The sequence below is a fragment of the Cyprinodon tularosa genome, unplaced genomic scaffold (genome assembly GCF_016077235.1).
Source record: "Cyprinodon tularosa strain WSP-4 unplaced genomic scaffold, ASM1607723v1 ctg125, whole genome shotgun sequence".
Classification (NCBI taxonomy): Eukaryota; Metazoa; Chordata; class Actinopteri; order Cyprinodontiformes; family Cyprinodontidae; genus Cyprinodon; species Cyprinodon tularosa.
The window spans coordinates 816690-838007 of NW_024038059.1; the positions used below are offsets into that span (position 1 = coordinate 816690).

The 21318-nt window shown below is 36.5% G+C and overlaps 1 protein-coding gene across 1 annotated transcript in view; it reads left to right on the forward strand.

The window, feature by feature from the left end:
* The window catches only part of nbas (NBAS subunit of NRZ tethering complex), a 241803-nt gene that overhangs the window by 16020 nt on the left and 204465 nt on the right, over positions 1 to 21318 (forward strand). The window contains exons 9-15 of the mRNA XM_038276549.1: positions 2072 to 2170; positions 6472 to 6610; positions 6698 to 6763; positions 6859 to 6987; positions 7362 to 7425; positions 7909 to 8102; positions 10838 to 11116. Of these exons, the coding sequence (XP_038132477.1) occupies positions 2072 to 2170; positions 6472 to 6610; positions 6698 to 6763; positions 6859 to 6987; positions 7362 to 7425; positions 7909 to 8102; positions 10838 to 11116 (970 nt within the window). The remainder of the gene's footprint in view (positions 1 to 2071; positions 2171 to 6471; positions 6611 to 6697; positions 6764 to 6858; positions 6988 to 7361; positions 7426 to 7908; positions 8103 to 10837; positions 11117 to 21318) is intronic.

Below are 21318 nucleotides of genomic sequence, written 5' to 3' on the forward strand. Positions count from 1 at the left end.
AACCCACTTGAAGTGTATTACCGCCACCTAAAGGGCTGGAGGGAGAAATTTTGTTTCTTACTCTTGTTAAATGTAATGTGTCTAAAACTGAGTTCCTCTGCTATTTGAAAAATGGGTTTTGTTCAAATGTGATTATATTGCAAATGCAATTAATTGCCCAGCCCTAGTTAAGAAAAACAAAAAACAAAACATAAAATGCTACAGTGTGTTTCTAACATTTGATAAATTCTGATAGTGATAGTTTCATTTTCTATATCATGATTATACATTAATGAAACTAGAATAACACTTTACTGTGTTTCTGTAGTGAAATGTTGAAGATTAATGTTCCACTTTAACATTTCTAGAAAAATATCAAAGGTAACCGGACCTTTGCTCCGTTTTGGAGACTTTTTCACACCTATCCAGGATTCTTTGTCAATTCTGTCGGCTGACATCTGAGCAATCTGCAGTTAGAATGCTAATGTTTTCATGCAGTATGGAGGACCATCCTCCTCCTTGACAGGTATCAAAAAGTGTTCAGAAATATCAAGGGAAAGTTATAAAATTTAAGCTTATTTTGTTTTAGCAAAAGATAATTTGGGTATTTTTTCCCTAAATGGGCTTTTGGTTACAAAAATGATAAAAAACAAAAAACAAAACTCTCTTTAACTCACAGAGCTGTTAATAATCTTTGGTTTATTAGGCTAAAACTTTGAATTAAGAGTCAACTTATTCTGATGATTGAAGTTTTTCCCTCTAAGGGTGATTTCACAGCTTTTATAAATCTTGGATCCTTTTATTTCGTGGTTCAAAACTTTAGTTTGTGGAATTCTAATTAATTTAGATGCAGTACAAAGCATTTTAATTCCCTTGTTTTTGAATTACTCTTAGTAATTATTGTTTAACTGACTTAACATTTGAAACAGGCTACTTAAACTGCTGTTCTAATCATCCGGTGAACATCTGAATCAAATGGCTGAGTTGGGTTAACTTGTTTATGTGCTGGCAGCATCGGCAGAGATCCATTAATGGCCTTATTATATTTTTCTAGTGTAGTGAAGGAGAAAGTCTGGGGCTCAGAGTTATAGACTTAACTGATTAAGATTGCAACATATTCCCTCAAAAACAATAAAACAACCTTTACTCAAAAGTCGACTATAGCACAGTGTCTTTGTTTTCTTGTTTTTGAAAGCAAAAAGAAAATCCAGATCCATTCATGGATCTCTTTGGAGACATTTCTGAATGTGGAATTAAGTTTTTATTTCAAGGCTTCTTTGTTCCTAGTTAGATCTAGCATTACCTCTTTTTTTTTTTACTCAGACCTTTCCTTCTTCGTTTTCATTGCTGTTGTCACACAAAGCCATAGAGCTGTGACACTCCAAAACACAAGGTAAAACTGAGCTATGTGTGCTGCATCCTGATCACGCCCAATGCCCAGCCCTCTTACAGCTTCTCTCAAATCTCTCAGTATTGATGTCTGCCAGAAAGTGAGGGAAATGCTGATTTATCCTCCTATTACAGCCAAAGAAACGGCCTTTGAGGTAGCAGCATGTCTGTGCGAGTAGGTAATTAAGATGAGGGAGACATTTTTCCCAGATTTCCTCTGAAGGTGTTTTTGAAGCTTCCCCTTTCAGCATGAAGCTCACGTTCACTCTTCCTTGTGTGACTGCATCCTGTTGTCGCTAAATACCTTAAATTAGATTTTCAGAATTATAGGTGAGGCGCCTCTCTGTTTGGAAGAAGCTAAATTGTCAATCATGAATATCCCGCAGCTACTTCCTTTGTTCTTCTTTTCTTTACAAACCCTTTTCTCTTCTTAACGTTTACAAAGCAAAGAACAGTTTTCCCCAGCAAGATATTCCAGCACAAATTACACCACATGTAGCACTCTCTTTAAATTGTCGTTCCTAATTAGATATAGATTACCACGTCTCATTTTAATTGCAGCGGGGTGAGAATTGCTTTATCTTACCGAAACCAGCCGAAATCTGCCTCTAAGCACCAGAATGAGCATTATTATGATGTATTAATTGTAAATGTGCTTGAGTTGTTGGTTAGGTTCATGTGATTTTATTTTTTGCTCTTTCAGCGTGGGAACCAATCAAAACTTCCAGGAGAACCACACCTTTACCTTTTCTACGCACCACTCCCACGGGATCACCTCAGCCGTTTACCACCCAGGTCATCGGTACGTTAACAAATTACAGACATTCAAACCCTCCATGAGCCTGGAAAGCCTGTTGAATATAAATGAAATGAGGGGCTTTTAGAAATATGAACATATTTGCAAGCATTAAGCTTTTAATCCATCAGTGGCAGCCTAATTAATATCTGCTGCCTTCCCTTGACACCCTGGAAGAATTTATTTCCTCTTGAGGACTCCATCGTCCAAGACTTCTTCTATTAGTGCGGTGTTTGATTAAGAGTGTTTTTCCATATACATTTATATTCAGACATCCTTACAAATCCTTTGAATCATTTTTCATCCCGCAATGTGTCTCCAAAAACACTGAAATATCTAAAGCTTAAAGTTGGTGAATGATTTCCAGCTGTTTCATCATTTCAGATCTACGGCACCGTCAATTTGCTGCTAAATATGTTTTATCCTCATTACTTTGATGGAACTACATTAGATGTAATTGCAAAGCAGATTGCATTTTGTGAATATTTGTTTCACCCTAAAATCTTTGCCAAATGGATGTAGTTCCAGTTTGTTCTAATCTAAAATGAAGGTGCTGTTGTTGGTAGATCTAAACCATCTTTTTCTATTTAGTAGTATGACTTAACCCCAATCTGCTCCTGAAATTATAGGTTCCACTTTAATTTTAAAGAGGTATTCAGCCCATTAAGTGTCCCACTCAATCCAAATAGAGAAGATTAAAAATCAACTTTTAGTAGCCAATAGTATGAATTTGGTTTCAGGGGCTAAAAGGTGTACTGCAAATAAATATAAATATGTAAACATTAGAGAATATAAAATCAAAGATAAAAGGAACAGTATCGGCATATACATGGAATTGTTCTATAAAGGAAAAATTAAAATAGAATTAACTAAATGCACATACCCCTTGAAATCTCAGGATATGTGGTTTAATTCTGTTCATTGGTGACCTTACTTCTGTGCCGACTAATTTACAAAACTAGTCTTCGAGTCTCCACAATCCATAACCACCATATTAAAGACCTCTGGTCTAACAGTTTGTGTCAGGATGCCTGGGATCTGTTCTTTTTCTGACCCTAGATCTTTAAGTGCTAGATCAGGGGTCTGCAACCTTAAAAATCCAAAGAGTCATTTTGTCCTGAGTACTTTAGAGCCACAAATATTACATGAACCTTTAGTGAATCTCAACTTCTATTAATATCTGTCGTAGGAAATTTGTGATTTTTTTTTTAGCATATAAAAAAACGCAAAAAACCCCCCATAACTAGTAAATAGTGTTGTAAAAGTTAAATCCGATATTCCTATAAAAACCCACAATAGCTTCTAAGATTTGTTTTTGTTATATGACATTAGCTGGTTCTTTATATAATTTTTATTCATTATTAAGGGGCATTGTAGGGGGTCCAAAGAGCCACTTGCAGATGGAGCTGCAAGCTGCAGACCCCTGTCCTTGATGGAGGCAAGATCAGCCCTGTGGTGTCTCTATAGATTAATTGCTCCTTGTAGTTTTATTATGTTTAGTGATGTGCAGAAGTCAGACTTAATGATGATGATTTAGAGGGTTAGTAGCTCTTAGGAGGGTATTTTTTTTTAAGTTACTGCAACAAGTACAGTCTCTCCTGGGCTTCAGCTTAGGACCCAGAAAACGGTGGGTCCAAAGTACACAAGACAGTGTTGCAGAGGATGAAAGGGTAGAGCCAATGTTGGAGGTGTTCTCTGGAATCCCTTGATCATCTACACAGCTGGATTCAGCTCATAGTGGTTCTGGCTGTACCAGTAGACCAACCAATCTGGCTCCTATCTACATGCACACTTATTACCCTTTTGGTTCAGACCAATGACAGTGTAATTTACAAAATTCATTAGATCAAGACATTGCTGTTCCTTGAACCTTACAGGGAACAGTAGAATTAATGAGAGAAGCTGCTGAGGCCTTTAGAAGTTGTGGAGGAGCTGCAGAGAAGCCTGGATCAGGTGTCAGATTCTATAGAAAAGACAATTATCAGTCCTCTATTTAGCAAATCTGCTGTTTATGGGAGTTTGGAAAGAAGGAAGCTTGAGAAGTCTTGTTAAATTTGCAAAAAGTCAGATAGGTACAACAATTAGAGGAAAGAGCCCTGCTTAGATTATACTAGAGTAAAACTTTTCTGGCATGCACAATTATATATATTCTGGAAAACATTCCCAGGGAGAAGGAAACTGATCATGCTTCATCAAAGGTAGTAGCAATTACACCACAAGTCCTTCCCCCTTCTCTTCACCACTTTGTATTGATCTGTTGGACCTCATTCTTATACAGTATGTTGAAATTTGTTGCTAAATAACGATAAAATGTGAAAAGCTTAAAGTGGAAGGAATATTTTTAAGAGGCATTGTATACTGTTGAGCCAAATACCACCATTAATTGATAACTTAACTTCTGCCATGCTAAGCTTCACCCCAGTCACCATCCCTGTCATAGCCACCCTACATGCAGAAGACGAACTTTGTTTGCCACCTATGTTTTTTCTCTGTACTGGAATAAAAACTCTTTCTACTTTGATTTTAGATGCATCACACTTAAGAAAAGAACTTCAATAGATTCTGATACAAGCTTCAACTGAAAGGTTTTTCATCAAGAATTTCTCCTCAGGAAGAGGATATTGTTAAGTTAAATTGGGCCAACGTACTTAAGAATGAATGAGCCCATCTCTTTAATAAAATACCTGCAGGAATTCACGGCGGCAGCTTCAAACTCTCCTCTGCCCGTTCGGAGGTTGTGGTTAATTATATTTGGCTGATATTTGTGACCTCAGGTTTTCCCCTGGGTCCATAGGCTGTGCACTGCAAATGTGCTGCTTGGCCGGTGAAATCTGGCGTGAAACCATAATGGATTTTGGCAGCTACTGTCAAATGTTTGCCAACTGATAGATGAGATGAAACTTTAATGATTGCTGTGTGAAAAACTGGGTCAGCATCAGAAAGAATAGAAAGCAGACAAGGAAAGAAGGAAGGTTAGGGAATGGGTTATTAGACGAAAAAAAAAAAACGGCTTTAAATTAACTGGAATATATATTTGAAAGTGCATGTGCTGATGTGCATATTCAGAACAGATTTCCTGAGGATCTGATGCCAGTTGAGGAGGAAAAAAAACTTTTAATTTGGCTTTAAATTGACTTTAGATAATTATATGTTTTGTTTTATCGACATTTTGATACCTTAATGGTTAAATGTGGAGATAATTTAGCTGTATTTTATGCATTGATGCTGTTTATAGTTTCTTTGTTGTGTCGTTCTTATCAGGATCTGGGATTCTCTAATTAGAAATTTCTAAGTTTGCTGCTTTTCCTTTTTAAGGGTATAAAAATTTCCATAAGTTGGCTTTTATGTAAATACACATTTATAATAGTATTATCTATAAATGGAGGATACATTTATATGTTCTGCTATATATCAAAAAGAGGAAAAACATAGATTATTAAAAGTAAGACTAACATATACTATAAGATGCAATTAATAGAGCTGAAGTTTAAAATAAGTGAAATAAGTTTTTATTAATCTGTATTAAAGGATAGTACTTACTGATTTTAGTTCCCCATCTTATCCTCTTCAGTTTGAGCATTAAATCTGAGGGCAGGCCAGTGTGCAGTGGACCACTAAGACACAGCCACTGCTTAATGTCCACCTCCAGTCACAACTTATTGTCTTCTCATCATTAATGTCATCATTTCCTCAGTCCTTCAAACCAATGTCACCCATTAACTACACATCTCTTTATATTCCAGGTTCTTTTCCATTCATAACCTTGTTTGTTTAATTTTTTTTCCAGTCTAAATTTTCTCTTATTTGTTATCATTTGTCTTCCATAAAGTTTTCCTTTTGTTGTGCATGAAACATCCTCTCTAAATCAATATTGTTTATGGGTTGGTAACATGCAAACAATTGCTATACAAAACCCCCCCCCCAAAAAACCCAGATAAACTATAAAAAAAACCAACTATCTTAATGCAGATAAGGTCGGTAACAGCTGGCAATTTAACCCCTAGATAATTTTGGTTAAATGTAGTGTTCAGCTTCTCTACACCAGGGGGTAGTCTTGAGCTGAAAAGCCACATTTCATAAATGAAGGGAACCACTAATACATTTCTATTGTTATTTTTGTATTAACTGACTTTAACAAGTTATTTAAGCCAATCCTTTCCTCTGATGAATAATGCATAATCTGGTAGGCATTTAAATTGGAGTTCAGTTGTGGGAAATCGCTTTGGCTTTAGTTGGGTTTAAAGGCTGACAAGGTTAAAGGCCCAATCATCAAAATGGTCCCAGTTAATGTATGTGTTTGTGTATAGATTGCTGCTGGTAGGAGGCTGTGAATCAGGAGATAATGGTGCATCCAAGGCCTCCTGCTGCGGCATCACTGCCTGGAGGGCGCTCTCTGGCTCGCCTCACTACAAACAGGTCACCAGCTATGAGGATGAAATTGGTTCGGTGAGACGTCTGTAACACCCAATTTTCTTTTAAACAGTTAATTCCTTTGACAAATTAAACATATATCTATGTACATTTGGGATCTAGAACCACAGAAGAGGTTTCTTTAGGATTCCCAGCCTGAGATTCTTTTCCAGACAAGGAGAGGAAAAGGTACAGCATTTCTCTTAAAGCTGAATACTTCACTTTATAATAAAAAATGAACAAATACTTTATAAGCAGGATGTGTTTGTATTCTTACTGTGTAGGATGGTGTGTTTCGCATGAGTCTGAGCCCTGATGGGACACTCCTGGCTGTCATCCACTTCTCTGGGCGTTTGTCCATCTGGGATGTTCCCTCTCTAAAACAGAGGGCCACCTGGGGCCAGGACCAGCAGGTACTGATCTGATTTATACTTTAAATGTGGCCTTTGGGTTTATTTTTGAGAACCTTGGTACCTTCTGTACTTTACTGACAGTATTAATGTAATCTTCTTTTGGACAAGGTTTTTGAGCGTGGGGAGAAGGATTTTAAGTGTTTGCTCCCATCCCACATAATGTGAGGTGGCTTATAGAAGGACTTAAATTCTATCAAATGTTTTGCTGATTAATGCAGCGTGTGCATATGTTCAGCTCTGCCGCTGGTGGAGCTCATGTGTGCTGTGAGTGTAAACAGGGTTAGCAGATTAATTTCTTCCCCCATCCCCTTTTCCACGCTTTCTTCTTTCCCCTCCCTGCTTTGGTGCCTCCATCTTTCCGGTCCGCCCCGCAGCCAGGATTTGAGGAGATCAACCCAGAGTGGAAGACATCACTGGAGAGGAGGAAGAAAATAAAAGGTATTTTGGCCTCGAGCTGTGAAAAGAGAGTACTTTGTCGCTGACATGGCTGTCCACATTGGACACAATTTAATGATTTTTGACAAAGTTTATTTATTGAATTACAGTTTTCACAAACACAAAGCTCATGGTGTACGGCAAGGCTTTCTAAAATGCTCCTCCTTCAGTAAACAGGCCATTTGATGTGTGTATTTTTCGGTTGTGCATTTGTTTGTAATCTTATTTTGACAGTTTAAGGCTAGTTGTGGTGACAGCTATCACATCTTGTGTGAGCAGTAATCCATGCAGATGTCCTTATGACAAGTGATGTCTCTTGGCTCTGCATGTAAATATGTCTGGGAGAGAAGCAGACAAGTTCCTTAAAAATTACTTTCTGGATAAGCGGATTAAAAGCATATAAAGTGCACAAATGTGTTCAAAGAGAATAAAAAGAAAAAAGATCTTCATTGATTGACCATTGGTTTGTAACTGCTCTGATCTCAGATAAGGAGCAGTACTACCCGTTGGTGGACGTGAGCTGGTGGAGTGACAACGTTTTGATTTTGGCTCGTTGCTCTGGGTCGGTCACCGTCTCCTCCGTCAGGACGTTACGCAACCTTCTGGGGAAATCCTGTGAATGGTTTGAGCCCTCGCCAAGAGTCACTGCTGCACATGAAGGGGGCTTCCTAAGCCTGGAGGTAAATGTCACTTTGAGGGATGTGCACAGATTGTGGGTCTCAGGTTAGCATCCATTATTGGAAGATGTAGATTACAGCTTTCCTCCTTTTAGGACTTCTTTTTAGGAGTTCTTCACCAGTCCTAATATACGACCCCCATTAGGATATTAGGATGATGTGTAAGAGAAAAGGAAAAAATGAATGCAGATCTCAATAAATTTTTTTTGTTTATATTTGACATAAAAAAATTGATCGATTTCAGAAGAAAACAGTAACCTGTAATAAAAAAAATATTGAAATGAAGAAATAAAACGCAATTAAAGCAAGTTATATAAGAATAAAATCAGCTGTGTTAATATTTAGCCACTACTTTTTTACAGATTAGGCTGTAAAAAGAGTGAGGAAGACGGGCTAAATCTTGTTTTGTTTGTAAAGTCTGGACGTTAGATTACACACTGTAGCTTTAACACACATTCTTTGAATCTGAAAAGCTGATTATTATTTTTTTTATGAGCAGCACTGTAACCTCCATTCTGATCCGGAAAGTAATATTAGGCCTTAAATTTAAGCTGTTGTTTGAAGAGCTCAGACATCCCCTTGGTCCTTCACCAAATCTTAGGTGCAATATGGAGAAGTGTGCTCTTCCCCCATTTTCATATATTAAAGACAAATGTTTTCATCCATTCAGGTATAAACACACATCAGAAAGTTGATTTTAGTAATTTAAGATATAAATATTTGTGACATTTATTTTTGATAAACTAACGAAAAGAGAAATTTAAAGGCAGGTGAAGAAAAAAAAGAAATTTACAAACATTAAGCAGAGCAAAATATGTCTGCAAGAAATTTTAAGCAGTTAAAGAAAAATTATAAGGTTTAGTTGTGGTGAGGCTAAAGATGTGGAAAATCAGTTTGATGTGTTTTCCTAAGCGATGACTTAGCCAAAACACAACTTGTACAATCAGATTTAAAAGCCTATCAACATTTCACCATAGAACAAAGACACTTTTATATTTTCAATAGCCTAAACTTGCCCAAGAGTCTTTGCTCATCAAACATCTGCCGCATTTTGTTGTGCTGAACAGCTGTCTCCAATTTTACTGAAATGATTTAGTTCCCACCAGGTCACCATTTCGTTCCTCTTTTATGGAACATGTACACACAAAAGAAATAAACAGTGAATACTCTGCTTTTAATGAAACCAGCTGCTTTAACCTTTCAAGTCACCGAAATACACCTAGAAGACTGTTTAACAAGGGAAAGCTTTGCATATATTTCCACATCCACTACAAGAACCTAGGTGTTGAACTGGCATTGCTGTAGTTCAGACTTATCCACAGCTGAAAACATTTGATGTATCATGAATTGAAAAGTCTGCCAAAAAGAGAAGGACTGTCAAACTGCTGTAACCTTACATCAGGAAATAATTGGCCAAGATTTATGTAAAAAAAACTCCCATAAAAACCAGCCCTGTCCCATCTAATTTTAAAGCTGCTTTTGCCATCTTGTTCATGAAATCAATTTTTTTCTTTTTTAAAGTTGCAATTTTTAGTTTTTCACATTGAATATGTTAACTCAATTTTAACTTTAAAAACTTCTGATCTGAGGTTTGCTCTCGTTTTTTCCTAATATTTCACACAGCGTCTCAACTAGAAGTGGCTTCTTCAGTCTCAACTTGAACCAATGAAAATAAAGGAACTGATTCAGGTCTTAAGAGCCCTAATCAAGCATCCTTGTTTTTGATTAATAAAGATTGAGGGAAACATAACTAAATCATACAATTTTGCATTTAATTCAACCACTAAGCTTTTGACTGCTTGGTTTTGTGAAGGTTTAATTTCCTCTAACAATATATTATCAGCCTATCTTAACATAGAGATAGAGACAGAAATGGTTTAGTTTTTATTTAGAGCCACATCTGTGCTCCTGCTGTATAAACATTGACCTTCATTTGAAGTTTACCTTCTCATTGTGTGCTATTTGTCCAAAAAAATGTGGAATAATTTCAAACTGTAGTGATGATGCAAACATTTTGCAGCTGAGGTAACTAAAAAGGAAAACAATCAGTTTAAAACCTGTGGAAAAAGGTACTTTTATGAGACTTTGCATTTCATGCTTTGACAGCCTGTTAAATAGAAAAGGATGGGTTAAATTCAAATGTTTACCATCAGCATTGCTACATTAAAATGTACCGTGGTCCTCCTGTCATTTAATACTGGCAAAAAAATGTCCATATGCCTCATCAGAAGGTCATTATGCAAAAATATGCAGAAGGAAACATTTATTTTCCCCCTTTTAAGTCCTATGTTTTAGCAGTAATATTTGTAAGAAGGAAACAAAATATTTTAACCTTAAACCTTATAAGCATTGCAGTTATTAATACATTTCTACCAACAATAGTTGTATTTTCTTCTCCTCTCAAAGCTGCCATTTTTGAAAACAGAACATTTATTGCTGCTTTCCTTCTTAGTGTTTATAAAACAGAGCAAAATTTCCAAATTTAATGAAAGGATATACTTTGGCAAGGGTTCTTGCCTTTGCGTTATTGGGTCAATATCGGTATCAATCCACACTCAAAGCTAAAATGTTGACATTGCTTTGGAAACAAAAAATTAGTCAGAACATCCCAGATTCCTAAGTCCTATCGATAATAAAGCCTGGAATAATAAAACCTGGGTTTTAAAGGCAGCCTTAAGTTCTGGATTATTTTATCTTCTCTACATCCACCCTGTTAACTTTTTGTCGTTGTCATTTAGTGCGAAGTCAGGCTTGCTCAGAAGCGTCTGCGCTTCGACAGCAATCTCAGCAGTGAAGCAAGAAGCGAGGATGAGGAAGGAGATGACGGCGCAGACTCTGATTCGGATGAAGAGTCCTCAGCGAAGGCCCGCTACTTTGGATACGTCAAGCAGGGCTTGTATTACGTGACAGAGATGGAACGCTTTGCACCGCCACGCAAGCGCCCCCGAACGGTTATCAAGAACTACCGAATGGTCAGCTTGAGGTCCACCACCCCAGAGGAACTGTATCAGAGGAAGGTAGGAGGATTCATCTTCACTTGGTATAAAGATCACATTTAGTTAACTTTTGTTTTTTTTCCATAACTTTGTGTGGTAATATAACATAAAAAAATTAGTTAGTATTTAATGGTATAGTGGAAGATCTTCTTTTTCCAGATGGATCATCAAAATAAGAGGTCCTCCTAATTGTCAATCATCCTGGTGATATGTTTATGTAAGGCCGTCCTACGTACTTGTTTTTTCACTTACTGGCGGTGAGTCTGACACAGAGGAAGAATTGCTTCTGGAAAGTAAGCTTGTATGAGTGATGAAAACAGCCATTTTTAAACAGAACGTGCTAAAGTTTGTGCTCTCTCACATGTTTAATAGGCGTTCCCTCTCAGGAGCGGGTACAGAGTTGAGCTTTTCAAAAAAAATCATGAAAATCCTCCAATTATACGTTTAATGCAAGAACAATTATTTCTTAAAAACATATAACATGAACCATTATATGATATTGTCTCTCATACAATAAAGGAAGTCCAAAATCTTTTCAAGCTGGTACCTAATATTGTTGAGCTGCATGTCTTGTTTTAATTTGGCACCAAATGGCATTTGGATTTTAAAATCATTTTTATTGAATATGTTGCTGTTAATAATTTTAATTTTTTATTTAAACAGTACATTGTTTTCGAAAACTATATCATGGTCAGCGCCTTGCAGAAGTATTTCTGACCATTTTGTTAGGTTTTTATAAAATGCTGTCACTAGCTACGTTTACTGTACATGGACAGACGTAATCGGATTGACGGTCTGCAACGTCAGCGTGATGTTTTTCTCTTTACTAACCTTCATCCACTGGCTTCTGGTTCTCTTTGGTGGAGGAGGTGGCTCTAAATATAATGTGGGGACCATCCTGCCTTCTACCCCTGTAGTGCCGCATAGAGGCGCTGTACCCTTTTATAGTTGATGGAGATGTAGGTGCAGTACTCGCAAAGTCCACAGAGGGGCCGACAACCTTGAAACCCATATGGATCTTTTAAAATGACATATAAAAAAAACTTTGTTTCACTGAATAAATGCTGACTGTATTGTAGTAGTTGTTTCAGACTTTAATTATGCTGTATGTGATGGAAACAGAAACTAAAATCCTTGTTTTTACCACAAGCTTGGACAATTAACTCGCCCTTGTATGCTGTTTTCAGTTACCGAATAAACATTAACAACACTGCATTTAACCACACTGTTTTACTTGAACCTTGTCCAAGTAAAACAGTGATTTGATGTTAGTGCAGGCAATGTTCTTTGTGGAGAACAACTTCATATCAAGGTCGCAATCTGCGCCAAGTTACAAAAATTTGGAGGTGCACAACCTAACGCCGAGGCTACACGAGAGGTCCGGCCTCGGGGGCAGGGAAGGCATGAATCTGTTAGATGTGCTGAGTATAAACAGGCCTCAGGCACCGCTGAACCATTAGCTTAACTAAAACCATTACCATAAACAGAAGTATGGATAAAAAGATGTGATGGAGGTACATGACGGAAAAAACTTTAACACACCACTGAATAAAAAGTAATTTGAGGGGCAGGCACAAAGAGTAGCTAAATTTTAGAAACAGGCAGTTTCTTCTAAAGCATTTCTGGAAAATTAGACAGTCCTTGCATGCATATTATGCATTATTTAATTTGAATACACATGTCATGATTGGAACATTTTATTTAGTGTGCATGTAAACAGAGATTTTGAATTTCTAATAGATTGCATCGGGACATTTTCCGCAAATGTAGCTAATGTATTTTTTCTTGTTTTTTTGTGGTAATTTCTGTTACTAAGTGTTGAGGTATGACAAAAATATTGTTACTGTATTGTTCAAAAGTCTATTCTTGCCCTTGTTCTTTGGCAAATGTCTAAGGGACACCAAACTCATGTCCTGGAGGGTCTGTATACGGCAACTTCTAGACATCTTCCTGGTCCAATTTACCTAAATCAAACAGCTTAATTACCTCCTCAGTTAAAGTCAGCTTCTACAACAGACCTAATGCCTACATATTATTTTAATGATGTGATAGTTGGTTGTAGTAGATATTATTTTGGGGTGTCATAATAAAGGGTATCGAATTCAAAGGTATTTTGTCTTTCCAGAAGAATACTTCAATAAAGTAAATTCATTTGAAGATGAAACGTAACAAAATCTAAAAAAGTTAAGACCAAAAAGGATGGTTCTCATAAAACACCCTAAAAAAAAACCACATGCTTGTTTACCTTATTGAAACAAAAAATGCCATCATTGTTTATACCCGAGTGTCTCCATGTCTGAGAGTTAAAGCTCATTTAGCTCAGCTGCACGAACAACAACTCCCTCACTGTTGTGCTCCTCTGCCTCTCATACAAATTCTTTATGGGAAGGAAATGGATATTACTTATGTAATATTTTAAAAAGGCTTCCCTTTTAATGACATCAACCGTATACACTGCCTTTATCACTTTTAAGCTAATACAGGAGTAATGTCCACCTCACTGTATTGCCAGTAATCGATTTTATTGAGCTGCTCTGTTTCACAGAGGATGCCACATTCTCTGAACTCTTCATTTCTATTTGGCACTTCATTTAACAGCAATTGAAGGAAGTCACTATCATCTGTTTGGTTATCGACTGACTTGTAATTGGGGCTTTACCAAAAGCGGTTTCAGAATAAATAAATATCTCTATCAGCCCATAGGACTATTGTTTTGTTGGATCAGCTCCAGAGAGCTGTTGAAGAGAAATAAAAAAAAAAAAAAAACAAGCGAGACGCTCAGTCTGCTTTAAGACTATTTTCCAGTCCTGGGGGGTGTTTTTTGAAATGCTAATTGCTTTATAGAAATATGGCTGTTGGTGCTTGCGTGCTACAAATTGCAGCAAAAGACAACAAGCTTTATCTTGGGGCGCAGTGAGAGTGGTATCTTCGCTGTACAGTCCCCAGTTGAAGCACGCTTCATCAGTCATTTTTATGACCCATCATCTACTGCCTTCTTCATCATTGTCATCATCATTAGATGCCATCACTCATCACCATCAATCCTTACTGTGAGAGTTACAAAGTAATACATCATTATTATCTCTTTGTTACTCTAGGTACCGACTGCAATTCCCTTATGGCTGATGCTGCACGTCTGCTATAGTTTTTCTTTTGTCCTTGCATTTATTAGATGTGTTTGGGTGCAAATATACAAGCATTTCAATATATAGAGGTAGACGGCACCCAGGCTGTAATTAATTAGTTTCGAGTGGTACAATCTTTCCTTGATTAGACTTGATTTTAGACTCATTTCTCCGATTGTAAGATAAGGATTTTTCAACATTTTTATGAAAACTATACTGCTCATATAAAAAAATAATTATTTTGCTCTATAAATACAGGAGATCCTGTAATGTTTTCCATTTTCAGTTTCATATAGTTTAGTAGGTCTTAAAAGTAGGGCTGAAACAATTCATCAGATTAATCAGATTAATCGATTATTGAAATAATCGTCAGCTAATTGAGCAATAGACTAATCTTTAACTGGAGTAGAGAGACTCTAAAACATACCTTTAGCTGACAGAGCAACCAACTTAGAGCAGTAATTATACCAGAACTGTAGGAAAAAAAAAAAAGTTTTAGTTTAATTCCACAAAAAGTCTGCTTTAAGGGCCCTCTTGCTATCTGAATATTAATTGCTAAGTTAAAAAAATAATCAACAGATTCATTAATTTGCGAAATAATCCTTAGTTGCGGCCTTTCTTACAAGGGATCTGCAGGATATGGTGATTGCTGAAGTAAATTGCTTATTCTGATTTAAAGAACCAAAACTGATTTCATTTTTTTTAGTTTGCATTTAATTAAGATCACCAAAATGTATTTTTTTTTTCTTGCACATCTCATTGTTTTACCAAAGGGATCCTTAAAGTTTACATTTGAAAGTCCAGATTTGTTTTCTGGATAATGTTTAAAACCCACTGATAAAAGGAGCTTACAACTTCCAAGTCAAACAAATATGAGTAAATGGCGGAATGACTGAATGTAGTGTAGTCGTCTCATATGAAAGGGTTTATAAAAGTAAAGGCCATTTTTCTATCACTGAATGTCACTGGCCGATAGTTGTCACTATGACAACAACCGTTTAGTTGTGACCAGTGGTGTATCGATCGATTAACCACCTATGATAATTGGACAAATTTCCTGAAAAAAAAAAAAATGTAATCGATGATTGCCGTTGAACATCTTTTTATTACCGATCTGAAAAAGCCTGTAAAGACCCCCACTGGCAGCGTTACTCCCTCTGTCCTTCCCACTGCACCGCACATCAGCAAATCCTAAGCACGGTCATGTGGACACTTTGTGCTTTGAGAGTAATGCGGGGTTTGCGTCTAGCAATGGGAAAATTCCTCAGAGGTGAAACACGTCAAAACGGAACATGGAAAGGATCAGCAGTGAAAGACTTTTGGTTCCATTGAATGTTGGACCGCACTATGGGCGTAAATATTTCAGAGACATAGCGCAGTCTGACTTCCACCAGACAAAAGATTTTAACATATGTACAGGTGCTGGTCATAAAATTAGAATATCATGAAAAAGTAGATTGATTTCAGTAATTCCATTTAAAAAGTGAAACTTGTATATTATATTCATACATTACATACAAACTTATATATTTCAGATGTTTATTTTGTTTAATTTTGATGATTACAAATGACAACAAATGAAAATCTCAAATTCATCATATCAGAAAATTAGAATATTGTGAAAAGGTTCAAAAATGATGGCCCCTGGTGCCACACTCTAATCAGCTAATTAACTCAAACCACCTGCAAAAGCCTTTAAATGGTCTTTCAGTCTAGTTCTATAGGCTACACAATCATGGGGAAGACTGCTGACTTGACAGTTGTCCAAAAGACGACCATCGACACCTTGCACAAGGAGGGCAAGACACAAAAGGTCATCGCTAAAGAGGCTGGCTGTTCACAGAGCTCAGTGTCCAAGCACATTAATAGAGAGGCGAAGGGAAGGAAAAGATGTGGTCGAAAAAAGTGTACAAGCAAGAGAGATAACCGCACCCTGGAGAGGATTGTGAAACAAAACCCATTCAAAAATGTGGGGGAGATTCACAAAGAGTGGACTGCAGCTGGAGTGAGTGCTTCAAGAACCACCACACACAGACGTATGAAAGACATGGGTTTCTGCTGTCGCATTCCTTGTGTCAAGCCACTCTTGAACCACAGACAGCGTCAGAAGCGTCTTGCCTGGGCTAAAGAGAAACAGGACTGGACTGCTGGTGAGTGGTCCAAAGTCATGTTCTCTGATGAAAGTAAATTTTGCATTTCCTTTGGAAATCAAGGTCCCAGAGTCTGGAGGAAAAGAAGAGAGGCACTTCATCCACGTTGCTTGAAGTCCAGTGTAAAGTTTCCACAGTCAGTGATGGTTTGGGGTGCCATGTCATCTGCTGGTGTTGGTCCATTGTGTTTTCTGAGGTCCAGGGTCAACGCAGCCACATACCAGGAAGTTTTAGAGCACTTCATGCTTCCTGCAGCTGACCAACTTTTTGGAGATGCAGATTTCATTTTCCAACAGGACTTGGCACCTGCACACAGTGCCAAAGCTACCAGTACCTGGTTGAAGGACCAAGGTATCCCTGTTCTTAATTGGCCAGCAAACTCTCCTGACCTTAACCCCATAGAAAATCTATGGGGTATTGTGAAGAAGAAGATGCAATACACCAGACCCAATAATTCAGAAGAGCTCAAAGCCACTATTAGAGCAACCTGGGCTATCATAACACCTGAGCAGTGCCACAGACTGATCGACTCCATGCCACGCCGCATTGCTGCAGTAATACAGGCCAAAGGAGGCCCAACTAAATACTGAGTGCTGTACATGCTCATACTTTTCATGTTCATACTTTTCAGTTGGCCAACATTTCTATAAATCCTTTGTTTTTATTGGTCTTCAGTAATATTCTAATTTTCTGATATGATGAATTTGAGATTTTCATTTGTTGTCATTTGTAATAATCAAAATTAAACAAAATAAACATCTGAAATATATGAGTTTGTATGTAATGTATGAATATAATATACAAGTTTCACTTTTTAAATGGAATTACTGAAATCAATCTACTTTTTCATGATATTCTAATTTTATGACCAGCACCTGTATTAAAACTTTTGTAAACTGATCAAGAGGTTTTTAGCGTCTCACTCTTTGCCACTGCATAGTAAAGTTTTCACACCTAAAAATCAATCAGCTGTCTGGAAGTTTCTATTTAATAACTTATGATTGTTTATTTGAATACTACCTGCATTTGACTTCTAATGTTTTCTTTTTCTTAACTTTGTTTGATATGAGCAGTTTTGTGATATTTATATATAAAAACAATTATATATGTATAACTGGTTTCAATCTGTTAAATTAAACATGTTAGCAAGTTTCATTTTGACTGAATACTTGCTGCATTGTGCCTGCAACTTTTTTAGGTGATTTTGTGATTTAATTTAATCAGATAGCTAGTAGTAGTATTTGTACCCAAAACAAATTAGCAGCCAGTCCATATATTTGATCGGTATCGTCAGTGATTGGTCCTCATGGGTGATTGGTATTGGTAGAGACCCAGAGTGCAGGCTGTGCAAGTGGGGCACGAACTCAGAACCTCAAGATTACAAGCTCTATTCCCTAACCACTAGGCATCACTCTCCCATAAGAGGGCTTATCCAGCGTATTTTAGAGTATTGGGTCGCTACGTTCAAATTTTTTAATGCTGTTATAAATTTCATGCCGCTACACTAATTTCTTAACACATCATTGCTGTGCCAGTGTGTAGCCACTTTACCATGACAGCAGGTGCATCACAACATCTTTTAGTCGATATGATACTTCACATATTAAGGGAAGATAGGAACTTTGCTTCCCACGAAGAATACATTGGAAAAAAAAAGGAGAAGGCTTAATTAGCAAAGTGAATACAAATAATAGTGTTGTATAAAAAAAAAGAAATCACAACCCCCACTTCTAGGCTGAAAAATATCATGATGAGAACCCTATATAATGTTTAAAGAACACATAATTCATAAATCAAGCCCTTTTACTTTCCAAGTTGTAGTTATTAGTGAGCAGTTTCACGCTGTAGTCGGGTCTCTATTTGATGAGGCGGAAGCTGAAACATGCCAGTAAACAATAGAATAGAATAGAAATAGAATAGAAAATCCATTTATTGTCCCACAATGGGGAAATTCTGGTGTTTACAGCAGCAAAATGATTATAGAAAAAAATAGTGGACCTTAGGAAAATATATAAGAAAAGCTTAAAAGTGAGGAGTTAAGAGATAAATAATAAAATACTGTACTTAAAAGTGTTTTAAAACTGTGCACCTAGAGAATAAATAACCAATATACAGCTATGGACATTTTTACTGTAATGGATATTTGAAAATGGCAGCAACATCAGAGATCTGCAAAATGACAGCAGCACTTTATTTAGCTGATGAAGATAGAAACTGTTGGAAACAGTGATGGTAATAAAGTCGTACAGCTGCTGGGAGGAAGGATCTGTGATAACGCTGCCTGGTGCATTTAGGGTGCAGCAGTCTGTCACTTTCTCTCTTTCTCTGCTCTTACAGTTTCAAACATGGTATGAAGGCTAAAACGCCAGATGGGATTTTCGAGATATGATCCTTTAGAAAATTGGGCCATTTGATGTGTGTAGCACTTAGAATACGTTGAAATGGCCACTAGTGATTTCCACTCAACTCCAACCATTCAGTCAGGGTTCTATTTTGGGCGGACCTGTGCAGCAATTTCAGAGGAGAGACATGCTGGTAAAGTAAAACACACCTGGTTTCAGTAAAATACAAACTGAAATGTTAGATGGTTAAATTGTGGCTTAAACTGATTAAAAAAAAAAAATTGCAAATGTTCATTACACAAATTATTTAATTAAACAGTGTTTTTACCTATGGTGGGAACTCAGCACCACAACATGTACAATTATGAAACAGAGTTTTTTTTTTTTGCTTCTTCCAACACCAAGTGCAGTTTATATTTTTTTTCACAGACCAGCATAGCCTCATATGACTGCTTGATCACTTTGGTCAGCTCACAGAGTAAGAAATTAAATGTTTTGAAGAAATTTGTCTGAAGTATTTAGAGTTGTATGCAAGTATTTTTTTTGGCCTTAAAGAGCAACTAAACTTGAAACTTTTTTTGGAGATAAACCATTAAAGCTGCTAATTTCAGCTTTAATAGTGGATGTTTTATGTAACTACGCAACTTTTGACATTTGCAAAATGTATATTTTTAATGAAAATATGTTTTGTGCTGCCATCTGTTGGTTAAAACTTGGATACTACAATTGGGCATCCTAGTGTGCTCGTTTTACCTCGGAACATAGATTTGAGCAATCAGAGTGACATAAACTCAGATGATAAGTTTCCTGTTTATAGAGGTTTGTATTCTTGTTTTTTAATCATAGCAGTGGCAAATATACTTTTCTATGTGGTTTTCTGACTTCACACTTGGTGCCCCCAATGATTGAAAGTCTTTTTTTAGTTTAGCCTTTTGTTGCCTATTTGAGCTTTTACAGTAGGTACTTAGATTATTAGGTAATTCCCTGTCCATTTCCCTCCATCTAACCACATCCCAGCTTAACCCCCTCCTCACATCACCGTACTTGATGATACCTGTAAGTGTCTCTTGATCAGGTTTAGTTACACTCTAAGGGTACATTTATAAGAGGCGTATAGGATCTCAAGACTTTTAATACTAACTATACAGATGCAATAAAATTTCTAGCTTGTTTCAAATTCTGTGATTATTTGGCACTGTGGCCTGGATCTGGATTTACACGCCTGTCATTTCTGTCTTTCATGGATTACGCACTTTGAGACAGGCAAATTTACACCTTTGTCTTATTAATCAAATTAAATCTTGGAAAAGCATGGAGCATTTTCATAGAATATCTTCATTGTATTTTCTTGCCAGATGGCTGACTTGCTAAATGATTTTGATCATGGTGTTATGCTCACTGAATATTCAGAGCTTTGATTTTTACGTTATTATTTCTCTTTAAAATGTAGTGTTAGATTTGGGATCAGTTTAACTTGAGCTCTAATTTTGATTTGATTTAAACTTATCGTTTTCCTTTAGTATAACTCTGACATGAATAAAAGAAAGTGTATTTATTCCAAATACTTCGGTATAAACAAACGTTTCACTTTGGGCCATCTTGACCATAGAAACAAGATTTATAACTCAGGAAATCTAAATTGCATTTCCTTTGCTTTTTTTATAACAGTAGTAATAAACAGTTTATAATCTATCATTACGCTTCAGTAAATTTAATAACCACTAATACTTTTACAGTTCTTAAAATTTGTGACAAAAAGTGAGTGAGAAATTTTGATGAGGACCATGAACCTTTCTGCTGGTCATTTGACACAATTATGTTTGACTAACAGTAAATATATACTTTGTAACTAATTGCTTTATTTATTTATTTTTCTAAACAAAGGTTAATTGAAATTAACTGTTTCCAACCAAAAATATATATATTTTTAAATTGTAATAATACAGATTTTGTTTTGTTTTAATTGAATTAAATAAAGTAAATGTTAGATCTTTCAGTTCTTCAAAAGCCTGACTGTCTTTCTCCTCCGTTTTTCCTTTCCCTTTGGAAATATTTCTTGATAACATTTCTGTACCATTTCAACATAAAATGGGGGTTCTTACCCAGTCTTGGAAGATTCTTAAGTAGGATGGAATTCATTTTTTTTTTTTCCAAGTTTGAATGGGAATGCATGAATGAAACAAGTGTCCTCTCTCTTCTGCTTCCTTCTTTAAATCCTTGTGTTCTTCCTTCACGTTTCCTTGCTTCTTCCACTCATTTGCATGTCTTTTTTTCTGTGATTTTACTTTCTTCATTATTTCTATTTGTCTTTCATCCATCCTTTATTCCCTGCTCCCTAATTACCTCTCCATCTATGTTTGCTAACTTTTCTTTAGAATTTGGGGTCTCTTTATCAAACACATCAGGTTTATAATGGTGTTAAAATCTTACTGAATACATTTTTATTATCATTTTAGGCATCCATGGAGGCAGGCTTTTGGAAAGTGGTATCAAAATTTCACTAATCTCACACAATCATAAAAACTGATCTCCCTCAAAGGTTTATCTTTCTGGGATTATGCAGAGACACTGCCTAGAGCGAGTGGGCTACGGTCAAGTGTTTTTTT